General features: G+C 46.1%; 1 protein-coding gene across 13 annotated transcripts in view; it reads left to right on the top strand.

Annotated features, from left to right (window-relative positions):
• samd11 (sterile alpha motif domain containing 11) overlaps positions 1–16160 on the top strand; it is a 324620-nt gene extending 308460 nt beyond the window's left edge. For 10 of the 13 annotated variants that reach the window (XM_072244914.1, XM_072244909.1, XM_072244915.1 and 7 more), the window contains 3 exons: positions 5905–6029; positions 9874–9984; positions 13142–16159. In XM_072244914.1, the coding sequence (XP_072101015.1) occupies positions 5905–6029; positions 9874–9984; positions 13142–13381 (476 nt within the window). In that variant the 3' untranslated portion in view covers positions 13382–16159. Of the gene's footprint in view, positions 1–5904; positions 6030–9873; positions 9985–13141 lie in introns of all 13 variants that reach the window. The other 3 variants (XM_072244904.1, XM_072244903.1, XM_072244902.1) reach the window with 1 other exon arrangement.
• The last annotated feature ends 5709 nt before the right edge of the window (positions 16161–21869 follow it).

The raw sequence follows: 21869 nt of genomic DNA, 5'->3' as shown, positions 1-21869 counted from the left end.
ACTCCTAGTTATTATATTCAACTTAATCTCATTGCTTTTAAATTACCCTGCCTCTATTGTGTACAATCACGGGGCATAGACTAAATGGGTCAGAGGGCCTGTTTCTCTCCTGTACTCGATGACTGCTGGGCAGTCCTTAGGCTATGTTGGTTGTTAATAGAAATGACACATTTCACCATACGTTGTGATAAATAAATGAATCTGAACCTGACTGAAAACAGAGCGTGCCAGAAACACTCATCAAGTCAGGCAGCATGTATGGAGAGAGAAACAATTACTGTTTCATGTTTGAGACATTCCCATGCTAAAGGAAATTTGTATTCTCTCCTTCCTAGTTGTGATGAGGTGTCTCAGATCCGAAGCATTCCTGTCTCTGCGGATACTGCTTGACCTACTGAGTATTAGCTAGTTTCTGTCTTTATTTAAGCTTTCTAAGGAATTTTATTTTAAATATTACTTTCTTGTAGCTGTTCCACTTTATTCTGTACTCTGTTATGGTTTTACGTTATTCCAGTTCAATGTACTGTGTAATGAATTGACCATAAGATATAGGAACAGAATTAGGCCATTCGTCCCATCGTTTCTGCTCCACCATTCCATCACGTCTGATTTACTATCCCTCTCAACCTCATTCTCCTGCCTTCTCCCCATAACCTTTGATGATCTGACTAGTCAAGAACCTGTCAACCTCTGCTGTAAATATACGCAATGACTTGGTCACCACAGCCGTCTGTGGCAATGAATTCCACGGCTTCACCACCCTCTGGTAAAGAAATTCCTCCTCATTTCTGTTCTAAATGGTTGTCCTTCTATTCTGAGGCTGTGCTCTTTGGATCCTAGACTCTCCCGCCATAGGAAACATCCTCTCCACATCTGCTCTATCCAGGTCTTTCAATATTCGATAAGTATCAATGAGATCTCCCCTCATTCTTCTAAACTCCAGTGAGAACAGGCTCAGAGCCATCAAACACTCTTCGGGCGTTAACCTGTTCATTCCTGGACTTCCTCTCGACCCCCTCCAATATCAGCACATCTTAAGGAGCCCAAAACCACTTGCAAAACTAGTTTTTGTTTAGATTTCTCTCTAATTAATCTATTTTCTGTTCTAAGATGTTTCTGACTGTCAGAGATATTTAGATATGGATAAAAAGGTGACAAAGTCGGAATTTAGGTGGGATCTCTGCAGCTGCTGCCTGAGGCCTGCTTGTGGCTCATGGTCTATTCTGATTGGCTGGGCAGCTGTGACAGACAGGTCTCCGCTGAGCTGTAAGAGGTTGTTGCTCAGTGAGGATTATACGGTGGGGCACAGGATGTGGTACGTGCAAGACAAGGGCAACCAACAGCGTGGAACATCAGCGACCAATGTTGCCTGTTAACCCACATCCTGTGCCTTACCCACTTTAGTCATAGAGCAATACAGCTGGGAAACAGGCCTTTCGGCCCAACTGGTAAATGCCGACCCTGCTAGTCCCAGTTGTCTGCACTCGGCCCATAACCCGCCAAGCACCCCCTCTACATCATCTGCTTACTCAAGCTCATCACCCCTGCTGGGGCATGGACTGCTGATAGCAGCTCACCAGAGTCCTCTGTCCTGAGCCTTCTTTCAAAGTTCAAAGTAATTTACTTTTACAATAAACGTAAGCAAATAGCATTTACAGCAAAAGCAGGTCATCAGGCATGAAGCCTGGAGCAGGCCTACAGCCTCAGCCTCAGTTCAGCCCATGGTGGTGTAAACATCGAGGAGCAGTCTCTGGTCTTTTCAATCCACCTGGCCCGGCGTTTAAATCGTCCGAGCTTCATGTCGTTCCACATTCTAGGACCCAGGCCCTGTTGCTTCGACATGCTCTGCGCCTGGACCCCGGCCGCCATGTTCCAGCCTGTTACCCGATTTTCCCAAATTGGCTCAGTGCTTAGTTTGATCAAACCTCACTCCCCGTTTCCTCCGCTCTGACTCCCCGCGCCCCCCCCCCCAAGTTGTCCCCAGGTGTAGCTATCTTCAAAGATCCTTCCTCTCCCAGAGATGAGGTTTTTGGAGCTTCTGTTGGTGTTTCTGGTGTTTACAGGATGAGGTTGCTAGCCCCGTGACCTACCCTCCTCCTTTCGCAGCCAGGCTTGCGACTGGCCATGGCAGAGTTTCTCCTTCATAAGTGCCTCCAAGGTGTTGACCACTTCCTCCGGCAGCTCATTCCTGGTACTCTCTGCTCTGTGTATAGATCTGGAGGGCACAGGTGACAGAAAAGAAGGGAGACCTTAAGCAAAAACCTCTGCAGGTTTCTGTTAAAACTCTCCCCTCTTATCTTGTATCTGCATCATCCAGTTCTGGGTTCCCCAGCCCTGAGGAAAAGACTATTGACTGTCCACTTTATCCTCTTAGTAGCATCCGATGTTATGTTTTCTGATCAAGGATCAACTTGGCATACATTAGTAATTTGCTGTGGTGTGTTGGTTGGAGCACAATATGGAATGAAAAACTGCATTCAAAAATTATACAGAATAAAGAATTCTATAAAAAATAAAGTTAGGGGTTAAAGAACAGATGTGGAATAAAATGTGCACAAATACATAAATAACGGCAACAAAAAAAAGTTCACATATTTTAAAGAATAAGTATTATATAAAAATAAAGTTAGAAGTATGATATGAAAATCAAGATTCAAGATTATTTAATGACATTTCCAGTATGCAAGTGTAAAGGAGAACAAAATAATTGTTACTCTGAATCTGATGCAGCACAAAGAAACAATAATAATAAAAAACACTAAATATAAACATATAAGATGGCCTATATACATAGATTGATTGTATGTCCATAAAGTGACGCTAGGCACAGGTGACTCTGACAGGAAATGATAAAGTAGTGGTGGTTGGGGGTGTGGAGGGGTGGGTTAGCGGGTGGAGGTGTTGATCAGCCTTACTGCTTGGGGAAAGTTTTCGAGTCTGGTGGTCCTGGTGTGGATGCTACGTAGCCTCCCTGATGGGAGTGGGACAAACAGTCCATGAGCAGGGTGGGTGGGATCCTTCATGATGTTACTGACCCTTTTTATTCATAAGTACCAGCATGTATTTATAATGTAAACAGCATTATAAAAAGTGGTTTAAAATGCAGCAACTGGGGGGGGCAGTGGGGTGGGGGGCCGAGAGAGGGTAAGAGCTACATGAGTGTTGTAAAAATAAATAACTCCAGTTGAGTGAATGATGAATCCATGTGTTAGCCATTTTGGAAGGTGCGTGGGTGTTATCTTGGCTTATACAGGGAGATTGCTGTACATGGGGTAGATTCACAGGAGACCTCCACAGAGGATTAGCATCACATGGGCAGTGATTGCTGGAAGTTCGCTCTCCAGCTGAGACTGTGCTGACAGTAACGTGCAGAATTTGCATTGCTGCTTAAAGGCTAATTTCTGTTAAATAACTGCTGGCCATGGTCCATTAAATGTTGAATAAAGGAGGAGGTCCTCTCCTCTTGTATTTGACCTTAGTGAAAATGTGACAAGTGGGGTTATAATTGATTTAGAGAGTCACAGAACACAGAACAGTACAGCACTGTACATGTACGTAATTTGATTTAAAAAAAAGTTGGCTTTGACTCTAACAGATATTCTAGTTGCTATCACGCTGCTGTTTATGGGATCTTGCTGTGTACAGGTTGGCTGCTGTTCATGGGATCTTGCTGTGTACAGGTCAGCTGCCAGTTTTCCTATTATCACACTTATAACGCTCCAAGAAACTTTGAGATGTTGAGAAGCGCGGTTCAGAAATGGAACAGAAAACATTACATCACAGTACAGGCCCTTCAGCCCATGATGTTCTGCCAACCCTCTTAACCTACTGTAACATCGATCTAGTCCTTCCCTTCTCCATAGTTACAACTGGAATCCAAGGAGTTTAGAATCTGGGGAATAACTGGGACTTGTGACATGGAAACAGGATGTTCAGCCCATCTGCTCCCTGCTACCGTTGCATGCCCTTCTTTAGCACAGAAACAGGCCCTTCGGCCCAGCGGGACCAGACTGGCCCACACTAGTATTCTCGCTCTCACCTACACTGGAGTAAAGTTTACAGTGGCCGATTCATCTGCAGGTCTTTGGGATGCGAGAAGGAAACGAGAGTACCTGGAGTATTGTGAGCAGGATGTGCTAGCATCAGAGAGGGTCCAGAGGAGATTTACGAAAATGATCCTGGGAATGAAAGGGTTAATGCATAAGGCTCAGGGCCTGTACTCACTGGAGTTTAGAAGAATGGGGGGGGGGGGGATCTCACTGAAACCTATTGAATATTGAAAGGCATAGATAGAGTGGACATGGAGAGGATGTTTTCACCAATGGGTGAGTCTAGGGCCAGACCTTCAGACAACAAGGACGTCCCTTTACAACAGAGATGAAGAGGAATTTCTTTAGCCAGAGGATGGTGATCTGTGGAACCCATTGCCATAGACAGCTGTGGAGGCCAAGTCATTTGGTACATGTAAAGCTGAGGTTGTTATGTTCTTGATTAGTCAGAGCATCAAAGGTTACGTGGAGAAGGCAAGAGAATGGGGTTGAGAGGGATAATAAATCAACCATGATGAAGTGGCAGAGACTCGATGGACCGAATGGCATAATTCTGCTCCTGTGTCTTATAGAACATAGAACAGTACAGCACAGTACAGACCCTTCGGCCCACAATGTTGTGCCGACCCTCAAACCCTGCCTCCCACATAAGCCCCCACCTTAAATTCCTCCAAATACTTGTCCAGTAGTCTCTTAAACTTCACTAGTGTATCTGCCTCCACCACTGACTCAGGCAGTGCATTCCACGCACCAACCACTCTCTGAGTAAAAAGCCTTCCTCTAATATCCCCCTTGAACTCCCCACCCCTTACCTTAAAGCCATGTCCTCTTGTATTGAGCAGTGGTGCCCTGGGGAAGAGGCGCTGGCTATCCACTCTATCTATTCCTCTTATTATCTTGTACACCTCTATCATGTCTCCTCTCATCCTCCTTCTCTCCAAAGAGTAAAGCCCTTGCTCCCTTAATCTCTGATCATAATGCATACTCTCTAAACCAGGCAGCATCCTGGTAAATCTCCTCTGTACCCTTTCCAATGCTTCCACATCCTTCCTATAGTGAGGTGACCAGAACTCAAACCCTGCCTCCCATATAACCCCATATAACTATGATCTATACCTGCACAGTCACAAGCCAAACGTGCAAACTTCCGCACAGTATCAGAGATCAAGATTGTACCTGGGTTACTGGAGATGAAAGATACCGACTCTCCCAGCTGAGTCACTGTGCCTCCTCCGACCCTACCTCCACCCTACCTCCTCCTTATCTCAATCTGTCAGTGCCCCTTCTCCCTACCTTTAACTGCAACCAAAGCACTTGCCTCTAATCTCTCCTAGAGGGATCAAGGAGCAAATTCGCAAAGGGCTGCGATGTTCTTAGTTTCGTGTTGAGTGTTTTGGTGACTGCTATGCTTCGTTTTATTTATCCCTGTATCTCTCTATCCACCTGTCTACATGTCTGTCTGTCTGTCTACCTATCTAGCTATCTGTCTGCCTATTTGTTTGTCTGTCTATCTATCTGCCTATCTATCTGTATATATCTACACAGTTTCTCTTCTTTTGCACATTGGTTGTTTGTCAGTGTGTGTAGTTTTTCTTTGATTTGTTGTATTTCCCTGTTTTACTGTGAATGCCTTCAATTAAACACATCTCTGGGCAGTAGATGGTGACAGATATGTACTAACATAGTAAATTTACTTTGAACTCTGATGTGATGACTGGCGCTGCTCAGCAGAGGATTCAGTGATGCCCAGCAATCACCTCAACAGCAACGCTTTGGAGATCCGTGTTCAGCTGGACCGCGACCCTGGCGAATTGTCCTCATGCTGGCTGACCGTGTTCTTTGCTTCTCCCTGCAGGCAGCATTGGTAGCCTCTTCCTCGACGCGGACGACAGCGCGCCTGTAGAGGACATCAGCAAGTGGACGGTTGACGACGTCTGCAACTTCATCACCAACCTCTCAGGCTGCGCAGAGTACACACAGGTAAGCCGCCCGTCCAGGAGAACCGTTGGCCCAAGACCCTGAGCAAGGTTCTTTACGTCTTAGAACCAATCACGGGTGGAGACACAAGAAAGTGTCGCTGCTTTAATCTGGAGCAACATACGATCTGCGGGAGGGTGTCAGCAGATCCCTCTGCACAGATGCTGCTCAACCCACTGAGTTTCTCCACCACGTTGTTTTGTCACTGGAGTATAGAAGGAGATCGTGTGTGCAGGGTGGTGATGCGTCTCTACCAAAGGAGGTGTAAGGCGCTCTTTCTCTGTACTAGTCTGCAGGTCACCCTTGGGCAAGGTGTGTTTAGCCAACCCCGCCCCCCCGACCCCATCAAGGTCACGTGAAGCCATGGGAGCTGGTGGTGGATGGTCGTACGAGCAGCACTGGTGCACATCACAGGTGCTGGTTATGCGACCACTGACGCCAGGCAGACAATCTCTGAAGAGTATTGATAATGGCTGGGATCACCCATCTTGTAAAGACACTGCCCAGAAGGCGGCAATGGCAAACCACCTCTGTAGTAAAAATTGCCAAGAACAATCATGGTCGTGGAAAGACCACAATTGCCCACGTAGCTTCTGACATGGCACATAATGATGATGTCATACAACATAGCACATGATGATGATGTCATATGACACGACACATGATGATGATGACTTAGAGAACAGCAAGGTAACAGAACCTTCCAGATAAAGATCCTGCACCACCCAGTAATGTCCATGCGACCAATAACCTACCAGCTGGTTTATGTTTGGATTGTGGGAGGAAACCAGGGCACCTGGAGGAAACTCACGCATTCGGGGGAAGTACGTACAAACTCCTTACAGACAGTGGTGGAAATTTGGGTGACATGGTGGCATAGTGGTTAGCGCGACAGGGCTGTTACATCTCAGGGCATCGGAGTTCAATTCCAGCCTCCTCTGTAAGGAATCTCGGTGTGCCTTACCCATGGAACGGATGGATTCCCTTCGGGTCTTCCACTTTCCTCCACAGTCCAAAGACATACTAGGTAGGTTAGTTGGTCAAATCAAGGTTGTCAGGGTTTGCTAGGGCAGCAGCTCGAAGGGATGGAAGAGCCTGTTCCATGCTGTATCTCTAAATAGGTAGAGTGTACCTGGCTCACTGCAATGTGATCGTGTCATGCTAACTGCTACACTATTGTGTCATTCCTAGTGTAGGAATCCGAACTGCCAGGCTCCCACATAAAAGGCAATGTGATAGTGAACTATGCCCCTGTGTATTACCCTGCGGAAAAGGCCACTCTTATCATTTTGTACACCTCTATCAAGTTACCTCTCATCCTCCTTCAATGAGAAAAGCCCTAGCTCGCTCAACCTATCCTCATAAGACGTAGCATCCAAAGTTAGCATCCTGGTAAATCTCCTTTGCAACTTCTCTAAAGCTTCCCTAAGGCAACCAGAACTGAACACAGTACTCCAAGAGTGGTCTAACTACGGTTTTATAGAGCTTCAATATTACCTCATGGTTCTTGAACTCAGTCCCCTGACTAGTACACCATATGCCTTCTTAACCATCTTATCAACCTGGAGGGCAACTTGACCAGCAAAAATACTTGAGGGTTTGGAGAGGCCTAAAAAAGGTTTGATGACATGCCACAGATCTGTGGTTGGTAGGTAGGTGACTTGTCATGCAGTTGACCTAAAGATTCACCTCATCCTCCCCAGTATCACATACCCCTGTTTATTGATCCCAGTACTATGTTTGTTGGGCTTAGTGCAGACTTAAAGTTTATCTCACTCCTTCACATCATCTCGGTGCCTCAGTCAACTGATGCATCTTCTGACCAATCGTCTGCTTCTTCCTCCCACTGTTGAAATGTGCACGCCCCTGGAGCTCACCCACAGACTGCCAGAGGCCGTGCTGGTCCACCGTCAGTGGCCTTTAGCTCTACCAGATCCCCACCTTGCTAGTGAGGTCCACCTCACCCAACGAGAGGCCAGGAGCATGCTGCCTCCCTGTGCTTCCAGTCAGCAGCACCAGACTCGCGGTGAGAGATGTGTGTGTCACGATCCAGCCGGTTCAGTGGCCATTCCCACCAGACCCCGAGAAACTGATGTCGGTGGCTGCTGTTACTACAGGGAGCACAGTCGGATATGCCAGTGTGGGCGGCAGTCAGAACAGGTTGACTCCCACTCCGGCAATGTTACTGAACCAGCCAAGACTTCTTTTAAATTACCGTTTGTTTGAAGTCTCTGTTTAATGAGAGGAATTTCAGAATCTGAATCAGATTTATTATCACTGGCATGCTGTGAAATTTGTCTTGCAGCAGCAGTATATAGTATAAATTACAACGAGAAAAAAATAGGTGGTGCAAAAAGAGAAGGAAAATAGCAACACACATCAAAGTTGCTGGTGAACACAGCAGGCCAGGCAGCATCTCTAGGAGGAGGTACAGTCAGCGTTTCAGGCCGAGACCCTTCGTCAGGACGAGGCAGTGTTCATGGGTTCATTATCCATTCAGAAATCTGATGGTGGAGAGGAAGAAACTGTTCCTAAAATATTGTGTGTGTGCAAATGATTGTATCTTGGTTATTTTGCTGAACTCAATCTGTGATTGTGGGTTCCTCGGGCTCCTGGAGACACACACAGCCGGAAGAACCCACAAGATCCTAAACAGTGGAAATGAGCAGAGGGACCTTGGGGTCCAAGTTCGTAGTTTCCTGGAAGTGGCTCCACAGGTTGATAGGGTGGTTAAGAAGGTATGTGGCATCTTTGCCTTTATTGGTTGTGGCATTGAGTTCAAAAGTCAGGAGGTTACGTTTCAGCTTTAGAAAGCTCTAGTTAGGCCGCATCTGGAGTATTGCATACAGTTCTGGTCGCTCCACTATGGGAAGGATGTCAAAGCTTTGGAGAGGGTGCAGAAGAAATATACCAGGATGCTGCCTGGATTAGAGGGCACGTTGGATAAACTTGGGTTGTTTCCTCTGGAGTGACAGAGGCTGAGGGGAGATGTGATGGAGGTTTATAAGGTTATCAGAGGCATAGATAGACAGACGGTAATTTTTCCCAGTGTTGAAACGTCTAATACCAGAGGGCGTACATTTAAAGTGAGGGGGAGTAAGTTGAAAGTATTTTACACAGAGAGTGGTGGGTACCTGGGGAGGTGGTAGAGACAGAAACATTAGAGACTTTTAAGAGACGTTTAGAAAGGCATATGAATGTGAGGAAAATGGAGGGATATGGACATTGTGTAGGCGGAAGGGATTAGTTTAGTTGGCTATTTGACTAATTTAATTGGTTTGGCACAACACGGTAGGCCGAAGGGCCTGTTCCTGTGCTGTACTGTTCTATGTTTTATGTTCTAACCCTCAGTCGCAGATCGAGTCTAACAACCTAACCACGAAGGGGTTGTACAGTTTATTGTCAACCCCTGCCTTTAAATTAGACTTTGACAATCTGCATATTTAAACCTGCAAGGCAGTGGCACGTGTAGAGACACACACACATTGATCTGATCAATCTTGACTTGAAACATTCGGTTCAGTGTGCTCAAATCTCATGCAATTGAGAGTCCAGTTATTGATTCAATAATTACTAGAAATAGCTCTCACCTGAAGCTGGAAGGTTTTAAATGTACAAACATACCAGAAGCCTTTATGGATTTGATTCAGTATGTAACAAGCAGTCATGTACGGCTAATCTAGACCTTCTGAGAGATTTGCCCTGCTTAACGGAGGAGCAGATGTGTCATGTTTTTCAGATTCTTTCCAAAGATTGCAATATCAAAAACAGGCATGCTGGAAACTGTAAATTGGAGCCTTTATCTGCCTGTTTATAGTATTGATTGCCTACTTTATTTGATGTGCAGGTGTTCAGAGAACAGGCTATTGATGGAGAAACGTTACCCCTGCTAACGGAGGAGCACTTACTGAACACGATGGGGCTGAAGCTGGGACCAGCACTAAAAATCAGAGCGCAGGTAATGCTTCTTTCTATTCCATTGACCACGTTCGTCTGTTGGGGTGGGTGATGGAACGAGCAGTACGAGCTTAATAGGAATTAAAAGGGGCAACATTTTTACCCAGAGTATGGTGAAAGTCGAAGTAAATATCACAGTACATGTACACTCAGTGGTCACTTTATTAGATACAGAGGTATGTTCTGCTGTAGCCCATCCACTTTGAGGTTCAACGTGTTGTGTGTTCTTCTGCACACTAGTGTTCTAACGTGAGGTTATTTGAGTTACTGTCACGTTCCCATCAGCTTGAACCACTCTGGCCATTCTCTTCTGACCTCTCTCATTAGCAAGGTGTTCTCACCCACAGAACTGCCTCTCAACAGGATATTTTTCTGTTTTTTGCACCATTCTCTGTAAACTCTAGAGCAGGAGTTCCCAACCAGGGCCCCACGGAACCCCTTTGCTTAATGGTAGGGATCCATGGTATAAAAAGCATTGGGAACCCCTGCTCTAGAAACTGTTATACTGTACATGAAAATCCCAGGACATCAGCAGTTTCTGAGACCGTCTGGCACCAACAATCATTCCACAGTTAAAGTCATTTAGATCACTTTTCTTCCCCATTCTGGTGTTTGGTCTGAACAACAACTGAACCTCTTGACCATGTCTGCATGCTTTTATGCATTGAGTTGCTGCCATGTGATTGGCTGATTAACGAGCAGGTGTACACGTGTACTTTATAAACTGGCCACTGAGTTAATGTCGTGAAGTGTGCTGGTGGGCTGAATTGCCCACTGTGTATTTGCCCCTAGTGTGTAGATGTGTGGTAGAATCTGTGGGGAGGTGTTTGCAATGTGGGTAGAATTTTATTGGTTTTCTTTAGAGGTACAGCATGGTAACAGGCCCTTCTGGCCCAACAAGTCTGCAACTCCCAATTACAGCTGTGTGTCTTTGGAATGTGGGAGGAAACAGGAGCACCCGGAGGAAACCCACACAGTCACGTGGAGAACATACAAACTCCTTACAGACAGCAGTGGGAATTGAACCTGGGTCGCCAGTGCTGTGCTCCAAATAAAAGGGATTTTGAATAGGACTGTTGTAAATGGGCCAGCACAGACTTTGTGGGCTGACCAGCCTGTTTGTAAGCTAAGTCAGGAAGTTACGTCCCAGCTTTATAAAGCTGCATCTGACGTATTGCACACAGATCTGGATGCCTCAGGAAGGAAGCCGAGGCTTTGCAGAAGAGGTTTACGATAGTGCTGCCTGGGTTAGCAGTCACGTGCTATAACGAGAAGTTGGACAAACTTGGGCTGTTTTCTCTGGAGCGGCAGAGCTGAGGGGAGACCTGACACAATCTGTAAGATTGTAAGAGGCGTAGATAGAGTAAACAGACAATATCTTTATCACAGAGTTGAAATGTCGAATACCAGAGGGCATGCATTTAAGGTGAGAGGGGGGTCATTGTGAGGGGTAAGATTTTTACACAGAGAGCGGGGTGCCTGGAATGTGCTGCCTGGGGAGGTGGTAGAGGCAGAAACATTAGAGACTTTTAAGAGATGTTTAGGTAGGCACGTGAATGTGAGGAAGATGGAGGGATATGGACACTGTGGAGGTAGGAGGAATTAGTTTCTTAGCTGGCTTGGCACAACATTGCAGGCCGAAGGGCCCGTTCCTGTGCTGTACTGTTCCATGTTCTATGACTAATGAACGTCTGTGGGACACGGCTGAGTTGTGGTTTTATTGAAGGGTTCAGTGGGTCTGAGTCACATCCTCTGGATGAACAGCTCTAATCTTCTGGAATCATTTACGATGTTGCTGGGAATCAGTCCTAAAGTATTCAGGATATAGCCGATCCTGGTTAAAAAACCTGTGCTTTTAAATTACACCTTGGGAGTTCTTGTGCCCTAACTAATAATATAACATAGAACATTACAGCAGAGAAACAGGCCCTTCATCTAGTCCCATCTTGGACCATAGTCCTCCAAACAACTCACATCCATGTACCTAACCAAACTTCTCTTAAATATTGCAACCGAACCCACATTCACCACTTCCGCTGGCAGCTCGTTCCACACTCTCACTACCTCTGAGTGAAGAAATTCCCTTTAAATAGAACATAGTACAGCATCCTTCGGCCCGCAATGTTGTTCCCAACCAATTAAATTTGTAATCGAGTGGCTAACTAAACTAATCTCTTCTGCCTACACAATGTCCTTTCATTTTCCTCACATTCACGTACCTATCTGATGCGCTATCAATAACTCCAAAAGACTGGAAGTAGAGTAAACACTGAAAGGCTTTTATTCGCAGTAAAATGTGACCTCCATCATGCTGAGTGTCTGCCCCTGGACTGAGTGGAGGAGCAATGGCCCAATCGCCTTTATTTAGTGGGAGGAGCCACAGGGGCAGTCAGCAGAGGGGCGTGTCCAGACAGGTAACCCAGTTACTATAGATATATATATATATAGTTTACCACACTATCTAAATGTCTCTTAACTGCCTCTAATGTATCTGCCTCTACCCCAGACTCCAGGCAGCACAGTCCAGGCACCCATCACTCTCCGTGTAAAAAAAACCCTTCCCTGTCACATCTCCTTTAAAATTCCCTCTTCTCACCTTAAGAGCATATTCTCTGCTATTAGCATTTCAACCCTGGGAAAGGGATGCTGCCTGTTCACTCTATACTCACTGCCCATTATGTCTGCTGGCATTTAGGGCAGCAGTGAAGATCCTTCATTTGTCTAGTCCTTGGCCACTCAGATGTAGAAGGATTCTTCAATGCTGTTTCCGTAACAGTTTTGTTTTACCAGTCAGGGTTGTTAGCCCTGAGCTGAACCCCCAAACTTGGAGGACCGGTGGACCACTCCTAGTTTGGCCTCTACCCTTTGACCTGTTTGGTATGGGTGACCCTACCAAGAGCCAAAGCACAACGCCCTGACCCCAGCCAATGTAGCTCTCCAGATCACTGAGGTATGCAAGCCTCCAAACCAAGACAAGGTTGTGGTGCTCTCAGAGGTGCCTGCTCTATCTGTGCCTATAAATATTTCACCCGAAACCTATGCTCTTCAGTTCTAGTCTTACTCTACCTCAGTGGAGATGCTAACTCTTTTGTCTTCAGTGTACTGGCTTACTGTGGAAATAAATTGATTAGTGTTTCTCTTGTGATCTCCTTTTGCAGGTTGCCAAAAGGATTGGGCGGGTTTTGTACATGGCCAGCTTCCCGCTGGCAATGCCACTTCCGCCCGCTGCTCTGAGACCACCCGAGAGGGACCTCCCTCACGCTGAGAACCGGCCCTCCTCCACCGGCAGCGTGGCCTCGCCGTACGCCAGCATCCCAGCCAGCCGCATCTCGCCGAAGCAGGAGAACGGCAACGCGTCTGCCATGGGGATCGGCGATGTCGGCAAGCCGCAGTTGTGATCGCGCCGTCTGCTCCGGCGACAGAAGTGAACGTGCCGTTTCGCAAAACCAAAGTATTTATTCGGAGCGCCAACTTCACTAGTCGGCTGCATTTCCTCAACGACAAACACTCTGGCTTCTAAACGCACGAAATAAAAAACTCCAGTCTGTTCCACAGCAGAATCCGCAGCAAGGAGGCCTGCAAGAACAGACAAAGAAATACAAAGAGACAAGTGTTGGAAAGAAGAGTACGATCAGACTGGCCTCCCACAAAAGAAGCTGCTCTTTTCTGCTTGGAGCTGCAAGATGTCTGGACCTTTCTCCCTCTTTTCTTACACAGGAATGAAGCGCAGAGGTTGCAGGATTGAAGTACCCTGCACAGTGCACTTGTACCAAAAAAAAATTCTGTCACAGACTTAAAATATTCAGTGTAAAACTAACAGATTTCACAAGCGCTTACTATGACGAGGAGCTTGAGGTATGGCAGCGTCTATGCATTTGTCCAGTACTAAACCAAAGATGACGGTGATTGGTCGGTATTTACAAGTGGTACAGTACTTTTAGTTTATATTTTTTGCCTATTGGACACAATTTAAAAGTGCCTCACTATAGAGGTTTGATCACTACTTGCACACCTGTGTGTCTGTACACATGCAAATACACACACATACGCGCACACATACATACACACACACACACACACACACTTGACAGGACTATGGGTACACATGTACCAGAGATTATTTAAAGATGACCATTTCTAGATTTGTGGCTACCCAATACCTGTACAGCGAATTATTTGAACAAAGCTAGTCGCAGAACTCATTTCGGTACTCATTTTTTTTCCCTTTTTTTTCTTCTGTTGTTGTGTAGTTTGCACGTTTTTCTGGATTTTTTCGGGTGGGAGGGAAGGGGTCGGAAGTGTAAACTGCCTGGGACGTTCCTTGTCTTTTACTCCTGATGGATGCTTTAAAGCGATCAACATAATTGGAGATTTACGTTATTTATGGAGATTTTGTTTGTAGGTTGAATACTGTTTAGCGCAATATATAGAGATTAATATTCATCCCTAAAAGGGTGAGAAGTATGAAAAAAATTTAAAAAGTTGTTGTTCCTTTATATGGTTTTGGCCACTGTGTCAAATTATTGTTTATCTTCCTGCAGCAGTAAACTATGAGAATATGGTGATTTGTAAGATAATTTTAGCCGATTTGTTGATTTGCTTTTATTCTTGTCCTTCACTTTTCGTGAAATAAAATACCACCTCCCCACTGAAAAAAAATCACCCTAACTGAGCTGGCGTCTTGTTGGATGGTTTATGCACGATGGGATCCGTTATGGACACCCATCTCTCTTAGTTTAGATTAGGTTAGGGCGGTATGGTAGTGTAGCGGTTAGCGCTATGCTGTACAGCACTGTCTTTACTGATGTTCGATTCCTGCCGCTGCAGGCAAGGAATTTGTATGCTCTCGGGTTTCCCTGTGTGCCTCAGTTTCCTCCCATATTCCAAAGATGTACATTTAGGGTTGGTAAGTGGTGGGCATGCTATGTTGGTGCACGGCGACAGTTGCAGGCTGCCCCCAGAACATCCTCACTGATTTGATTTGATGCAGAAAGTACGTTTCACTCTATGTTTTGATGTACATTTGACAAATTAAGCTAATCTTTCTATAAGAGAGTCTAAAATCTTTATTTGCCACCTTGAGACATCAAAGCATTCATCTTTTGTAGCCTGGGAAAATTACACTCGCAGGACAATAAATACTTTCTTGGGTATTTAATTCCTTTATCTGGTTTAGATGTTTTAAAGCAGAAAGAGGGTATCGAAACAAAAATGACAAAATGAAATTTTAAAAAAACAGTTCCCGCTCTTACAATCTCAGCTTAATTTCAGACCCACCCTTGTTAGGTATGCAGTATGAAAATAATTAAAACAAAATATACAAAACCAATATGGCAATGGCAATTCTAAAAAAAACAATACAAACAACATTAGAATCCCACCAACCCTGTACCTTATACACAACATCGAAAATATGAATAAATACATCTCATCTTAATTCAGAGATATACTCACTTCGGCACACACGTGCTTAACTTCCAAACACATATAGGATAGACCTTGAAACGAGTTCTCCACACTCACGCTACATGAACAGAGATTAACTCATTCACATTCGGTCATGAAACAATTAAGAAAGACAAAAATGAACTTTACAAGATATCACCTTGTAGTTGAATCACTAAAAGGACTCACCTAGCAGGCTGATAAGGAAATTTGCACAACCGTGCTATTCCAGTGCTGATCAATTTACTCACAAAAATTTAAAACATCCACATGTAACATGTCAAATTACCGATATTCTAGATCTACAAACAAGTATAAACAAATTTACATGGATATTATCAAATATTATTCACCTTTTCTCACCAAAACTGGGAAAAGCACTCAAGCGTCGTCCTTTCCAGAACATGACAACACTGCATTCTACTCCACACGTGCAAGATGATATCACCTTTTTCTCTTAAAGGCACAGGCAGCTATTTAGCGAATATACAAGTGCACTTTAACGATAGAAAGATGTCATACAGTGGTCACCCGGTTACGCAGCATTTGCAATAACAAACAAGACAGTCTGGGGATTATGCTGAGCAACCCACACTTACTCACCCGAACTGTATGTCTTTGGAATGTGAACAGAATCCCACTGTCAGAGTTTCACACACAAAATGCTGGAGGAACTCAGCAGCTCAGGCAGCATCTGTGGAGTGGAATAATGAGCAAAAGGGGGGAGGAAGCCAGAAGGAGGAGGAGGTTGGGGGGTGGGGGGAGACCTAGGAGCAGAATTAGGCCACTCAGCCCATCAAGTCTGCTCTGCCATTCCCTCATGGTTGATTTATTATCCCTCTCAATCCCATTCTCCTGCCTTCTCCCTGTAACCTTTGACATCCTGATTAATCAAGAACCTATCAACTCTGCCTTAAGTATACCCAATGACTTGGCCTGCACAGCCGTCTATGGCAATGAATTCCACACCCTCTGGCTAAACAAATTTTTTTCTCATCTCTGTTCTAGAGGGATATCTCTCTATTCTGAGGCTGTGCCCTCTGGCCTTAGTCTCTCCCACAACAGGAAACCTCCTCTCCATATCTACTCTATCTTGGACTCTCAATATTCAATAGACTTCATTGAGATCCCCTCTCACTCTTATAAACTCCAGTGAGTACAGGCTCAGAGCCATCAAATGACTCTTCATATGGGAAGGTGTACAAGCTAAAAGGTGATAGGTGAAGTCAGGTGGGTGGGGAAAGCGGGAGGCCGAAGTGAGAAGTGAGGGAGATGATAGGTGGGAAAGGTAAGGGGCTGAAGGAGGAATCTGACAGGGGAGAGAATGGACCAAAGGAGGGGAGTGATGAGCAGGAGAGGAGAAGGGAGGGTGAGACAGGAGCCATAACTGGTAGTTATGGTCATGCCATGATGTTGAAGGCCACACAGTTAGAACTTGGCTGCTGCCCTCCAGCCTGGGAGTAGCCTGACCTGGGTGGTAGAGGAGGCCATGGATGGACATGTTGGAATGGGGACTGGGATTAAAACGGTCGGTCACTGGGAGACCTTGCTCACTGCAGACAGAGCCAGGTGCTCAACAAAGCAGTCGCCCAGTCTACATCGGGTCTCTCTGGTGAAGAGGAAGCTGCACCAGGATCACCAGATACAGTAGATGACCTCAATAGAACCAGAGTTTCTCACCAACTTCCACCATCTCCAAAGGGATCCTACCATCTCTACCTCCCTCACTCTCTCCGCTTTCTGCAGGGATCACTCCCCCCATGATTCCCTTGTCCTTTCATCCCTCCTCACTAACCTCCCTACCAGAACTTCTCCCTGCAAGCGGCCAACGTGTCACACCGGCCCACTCACCTCCATTCAGGGCCCCACGCAGTCCTTCCAGGTGAGGCACCTTCGAGTCTACTGGGGTCGTCTATTGTGATGGGTGGTTCCGATGGGCCTCCTCGACATTGGTGAGACACATCGTAACTTGGGGGACTGCTTCATTGAGCACCTTCACTCCATCCGCCAAAGGCTAAACTTCGTAGTGCCCAAATATTTTAATTCGGATTCCCAATCCCATATGTTGGTCCACGGTCTTCTCTTGTGCCAAGGTGAGGCCACCCTCAGCGTGCAGGAACAACACCTTATATTCCATCTGGGTAGCCTCCAACCTGATGGCATGAATTTCAATTTCTCCTTCTGGTAAAAAATGATTCTCTCCCCCTCTCCTCTTCTTCTATTCCCCACTCTGGTCTCTTCCTTCTTCTCACCTGCCTAAACTTACCCCTGGGTCCCCTCTTCCTTTCTCCTATGGTCCACTCTCCTATCAGATTCCTTCTTCTCCAGCCCTTTACTGTTCCCACCCACCTGGCTACACCTATCACCTTCCAGCCATCTCCCTTTCCCTACACCCCCCCACTTTTTTTTTATTCTGGCATCTTCCCCCCTTCCTTTTCAGTCCTGAAGAAGGGTCTCGGCCTGAAATGTCGACTGTTGGTTCATTTCCATAGATGCTGCCTGACCTGCCGAGTTCCTCCAGCAATTTTCTGTGTTTTGCATCAGACTTTCTCTCCCGCTCTTTAAAGCCGACAGCGGCAAGCCGTGGGCTGTAAAATCAGCAGACGTGTGCTGCAAATGAGCACTTCACTACACGAGAGCCGGGTGCAGGCTGGTGGTGTCAGGTTTATAGCTGATTTTCATCCATCACCACCCTGGTGTGACCGGTTGCTGTTTCTGCAGCACCTCCACCTCTTCCACTCAGCAAGGGGAAGCTAACGAGTTGCACGCTGTCTCTGAGCTCACCCTCTGACTACTGAAATCAGCGGCTGTGATGTAAGATCACCAACAATTTCTCCTGCAGTCTAACTGCGATGATGACAGTACACTGGAATATGTTTATCATCAGAGGGAGATCGAAGATCAACCTCGTTTGCCACATCAATTTGCATAAACTGGGAATTTGCTGTGCTGCGTTGGTCAGGGTATGACATGCAATAAAAACAAACAATTATAACGAATAAAAAATTATAAAAGTGGTTACAAGTGTTTACAGTACAATGCAATAATAGGGGATGGGGAGGGGAGGGGGCCAGAGGGCGGTGAATCTGTGGAATTCATTGCCACAGATGGCTGTGGAGGCCAAGTCATCGGGTATAGTTAAGGATGTCAAACGTTATGGGGTGAAAGCAGAATGGGATTGAGAGGGATAATAAATCAGTCGTGATAGAACGATGGTGCAGTCTGAGTGGGCTGAATGGCCTCATTGTACTACGTCTTATGGTCCGAGTGTGGTAGAACCCAGGAGAAGTTGACGAAAATGTCAGGAGAACAGAATTTAAGGGTCAACTTTATTCACCAGATACACTCACATGTATTAGGAATTTGCTGTGGTGCATTACTACTACTACGTTGACTCAGGCCTAGGGGGCCGGCGTCGGGCACGATGACGAACTCTCCACTTCTCCCTCCCCCTCATCAGTGTGTTCAGTTCATCTACATTAGCCGCACCGCTGTCTTCTAGGAGCCTGTTGACCATAGTCTTGGGAGGGCGCCCAGGGTTCATCCTCCCGTGCTTGGGCTCCCATATGATGACTAGGCTGGCAGGTAGCTCAGGGTGGCATAGACAGTGCCCCGTTAGTTGCAGTCTTCTCGCCTCAATTTTAGTGGTGAGCATTGGTAGGTCGTCACAGAGCTCGACGTTTGTCATGTGCTGTTGCCAACTCACCTCAAGAGCCAGCCGGAGCATTCGTGTATAGCAACCATCTAGAGACTTTCGCATAGTCTTGATGAGTGTCCACGTCTTGTATCCGTACGTGTGAATGGACTCTGTGACTGCTATGAAGATCCGCTTTTTAAGCCCTCTGGTCAGGTTTGACTTCCAGATTTCCTTCATGTCGTTCATAGCCCTCCACGCCAGCGCCTTCCGTATCTTTATGTCCTTCTCCGAACTCATCATTCTTGACCCGAGGTACTTGTAGTCATGTGGTACTTATGTGGTGCATTGGTCAGGGTGCAGTATGCAACAGAAAGCAACACTCAACGATTATATAAGAAATATAAGAAATAAAGTTAGAGGTTGAGGTACAGATATGGAATAAAATATACATGTATACATAAATACCAGCATGTATTGACATTATAAACAGTGGTTTAAAGTGTTTACAGTGCAGTGATGGGAGTATTTGATAGAAAGGGTAACCAGAATAGTTGATCAGATTAACTGCAGATCCACAATGTTGCAGATGTACCCAGGGTATAAATGCCAAGCACGTTCTCGCATCGGTGCATGTTACAAAATGAGGACAAACATCAGTTAACGTAAACTTAAATCAACAAAAACTTACATGACAAGATAAAATAAAGATCCTGGATGAGCCCCCAAGTCTCTTCGGACAACCTCTTTGCCAGGGCATCAGTGGCCGTCAACTGAAGGTGAGTGCAGGAAAGTTTCGGGGGGACGCCAGAAGTAAGCTTTATTAACGCAAGTTACTGGAAATCCAGAGTAACACACACAAAATGCCAGAGGAACCCTGCAAGTCGGGCACTATCTGCGGAGGAGAATAAACAGTCAATATTTTGGGCCAAAGCGCTGGAAAGGAAGGGGGAAGAAGCCAGAATAAGGTGGTGGGGGTAGGGGGGAATGGAAGTACAAGCTGGCAGGTGACAGGTAAGACCAGGTGAGGGGGAAGATGGGTTGGTGGGTGGGTGGAGGAGAGGGCCCCTCCTCCCTCCCTTTATCCTCTCCATTCAGATTTCTTCTTTAACCTTTTACCACTTGCACCTATCGCCTCCCGGCTTCTTATTTCACACCCCCTCACCCGTTCATTGTGCGGGAACATTATCTATAAAGCACAGCAAGACTACTCACTGATTCCTCAGTTACTTGTGAAAACTCCCAGCCTGAGTCAGTCTCTAGCAGAGGAAATCAAATTGGCAATTACAGGGCACTAAAGCTTTGCACGAGACAACTGCCAGGCAGGGACCACATCTGGTCAGAGAGTTTAACTATTGCACTCAACATTCAGTGGGATTACCATTGCTGAGTTCCCCATTAGCACAGCCACAATCAGGTTTAATTACCTAGATTCCAGATTCAAGATTGTTTAAAGTTATTTCCAGTACACAAGTGAAAGGAGAACAAAATAATTCTTACTGCAGAACCGATGCAGCACAAAGAACACAATAATAAATAAAAACTCAATAGCCCATCCCGTAAAAACCCAGAGCTACGGAAACGCCAATGACTTCATCCCTGGGAGAGGAAGAAGCTTCAAAGATGGGCTACGTCTGAGGGAAAATGAAGGACTGGCCTAGGTCAGAGCACTCTGGTGATCTACTGTTGGCAGCCTATGCATCAGAAGTGGTGATAAGAGAGGAGGAAGAGGAAAAGCAGGAGGATGAGGAAGAGGGGAGGAGAAAGAAGAGGAGGAGTGGGAGAGAGAGAAGAGGAGAAAGAGGGGGAGTGGAGGAAGAGGAGGAGGAGGAAGGGGATAAGAGGAGAGTGGGGGAGAAGAATGAGGAGGAAGACGAGAAAGAGGTGGAGGAAGAGGAGAAGGAAGAGAAAGAGGAGGAGGAGGAGGAAGAAGAAGAAAGGGGAGAAAATGAGAAAGAAGGAGAGAAGAGAAAGTGAGGGAGGAGGAAGAGGAGAAGGAAGAGAAAGAGGAGGAGGAGGCTGCATTTGTAAAACAATGCAGATATTCACCCAGCTTCGCCAGGACATAACCTCCCCTTGTCCACCAGGAAAAGCAGCAGGCACATGGGCATACCAAGCTAACCTGGGAATGTATTGGCTGCCCCTTCGTCGCTGGATTCATAGCCTGGAACCCCTCCCTAACAGCACCGTGGGACACCTTCAACTAAGTGAGAAACTGCAGTGTTTTTTCCACAAAAACACATTCATCACGAATTACATTCTGCAATACAATAAATGTATACATAATAGTGATAACACAAATACTACCAAAGCCCTCTGTTGGGGTTGACCAAACTCCTAGTTGTCATATGGAAGCCAGGCAGTACGACAGGGAGGGTAAACTGATACTCTTACAGCAGGCTCCCCCTCTCCACGCAGCTGATTAATCCAAAGGATTAATACCAGTTTGGCACCAGCAGAGTCGCAGGAGTTGCCAGTCAGTTTTGAGTTCAACAAGTGCCTCCTTAGGGACTCCAGCTCCGGATTTTTCCTCGGGGTTTACTCCTGAAGCCTTCCCCATGAGTGGGTGTAGCCGCAAGGCAGCTGGGGTTTGAGATCAGAGTTTTCCTTCTCCTAGATGAGCTGCCAACCTTGGCTGATGAGACCCAACTGTCTGACAATTACCAACACAAAATAAATTCAGATGTCCCCATTGTTATCAGGACTGGCATTTATCCCTTGTAGGCACTGCGTGCTCCCTCTTCATGGTTATTCCAGCATGGACATGCCCCCAGAACATCGCTCGGCAGGCCTCCGGGTGGATCTGT

This window comes from Mobula birostris, chromosome 27 (assembly GCF_030028105.1).
Source record: "Mobula birostris isolate sMobBir1 chromosome 27, sMobBir1.hap1, whole genome shotgun sequence".
Taxonomy (NCBI): Eukaryota; Metazoa; Chordata; class Chondrichthyes; order Myliobatiformes; family Myliobatidae; genus Mobula; species Mobula birostris.
The sequence above is the reverse complement of the archived record's forward strand: the minus strand, read 5'-3'. Positions and strand labels throughout refer to the sequence as shown.